General features: G+C 39.0%; 1 protein-coding gene across 1 annotated transcript in view; it reads right to left on the reverse strand.

Annotated features, from left to right (window-relative positions):
* aspscr1 (ASPSCR1 tether for SLC2A4, UBX domain containing) overlaps positions 1-1374 on the reverse strand; it is a 31794-nt gene that overhangs the window by 5599 nt on the left and 24821 nt on the right. Inside the window, exons 14-15 of the mRNA XM_016504189.1 lie at positions 694-745; positions 323-392 (exon numbers count right to left, since the gene is read on the reverse strand). Coding sequence (XP_016359675.1) covers positions 323-392; positions 694-745 — 122 coding nt within the window. The remainder of the gene's footprint in view (positions 1-322; positions 393-693; positions 746-1374) is intronic.

The following is a 1374-nucleotide window of genomic DNA, read 5'->3' on the forward strand; positions in this document are numbered from 1 at the left end:
TTACACAGAACTTAATTTCTGAACTTATTTGTATTGTTTTCTTTGTATGTATGGATTACTTGTGTTGTTACCGACATCTGGAGAAAATTTCAAGTCAACAGCACCTTCAGAAATATATTTACTGAGAAAAATGCTGACGTGTTCAAAACTTATTTTACCCGCTGCATGTCTTAGTGTTATCTTTACCTTTCCTTTCTTTGCCCATTTTAATTTAGTTTCTTGCATATATTCTTATAATATATATTACATTTTTTTTACCCTATTATTATTGATATTTGACAGTTCAATAAAAGGAAAAAGAGAAATCCAGTGAAATATTCACCCTGCTATAAGTTCATCAGCCTGTAGGGTGGAGACGCTGACGTCCAGAAGATCAGAGCGCAAGAAACCACCTGTGGAATCACACACACACACACACACACACACACACACACACACGATATGATTACAGCTCACTTCCTGTCCTCTAGATTCCAGTGAATGAATGTGAGGAGTGTCAGAGGAATGACCGTCCTTCACACAGAAACAAACTTCACCAGAATAGACTCAGTAAGTGTGTGAGTGGAACAGAACGATCAGATGACCAGCAGGGCTCAATGCTCCCATTACCCAGAATGCACTGTGTGCTTCCAGTAAAGCAGATTAAATTGATGTCATTGGTTTGGACAGCAGATGAAAGAGATGTTAACAAACCTGTCCTCACGTCTGAGCCAAAGTACACGAGAGCAGCAGGGAAGAGACTCGCCTGAGAGAGAGACAGAACGATGAACACACACACACACACACACACACACACACACACACACACACAGAGGTTAATGACTGTCGCCAGACTGTGCTGAAAAAGACATGCATGAAAAAACACTTTCATTTTCTTATAATATGCATTTATTTTTACCTTATTTCCTCAATGACTAATGACTCATTCGCTCAACAATTAATTTTTCCATATCCCTCCTTTGCGTGACACTAATCTGCGGTGATTGGTCCGATTGGTCTCATTTTCATTTCATCATGAGCCTGTAATGCCTGATAAAGCAGCGCTTGTGAGCTGTGCTGCTTTGTGTACAGCGTTACCGGGGAAACAGCTATTTTACCGCTCCAAAACCGGCACCTAGTGGCAAAGAATGAATTTGCATTTTCATTCAGACCAATTTGAAAAGACCAACAAGTGGGCGGACAATATGCTAATGTTTCATGTTGATGTCAACATTAAACGGCTTGGGATTCGTTTTAAAAAAAAGTCGTTTCAATGATTCAGTCAACTCTTTCTTTTGAGAGACAATAACATTATAGATGGTTCACTTTCAGATTTAAACGGGTCATATGATGCGATTTCTATTTTTCCTTTTCTTTAGTGTGTTATGTAGCTAT

The sequence above is a fragment of the Sinocyclocheilus anshuiensis genome, unplaced genomic scaffold (genome assembly GCF_001515605.1).
Source record: "Sinocyclocheilus anshuiensis isolate Anshui unplaced genomic scaffold, SAMN03320099.WGS_v1.1 scaffold250, whole genome shotgun sequence".
NCBI lineage: Eukaryota > Metazoa > Chordata > Actinopteri > Cypriniformes > Cyprinidae > Sinocyclocheilus > Sinocyclocheilus anshuiensis.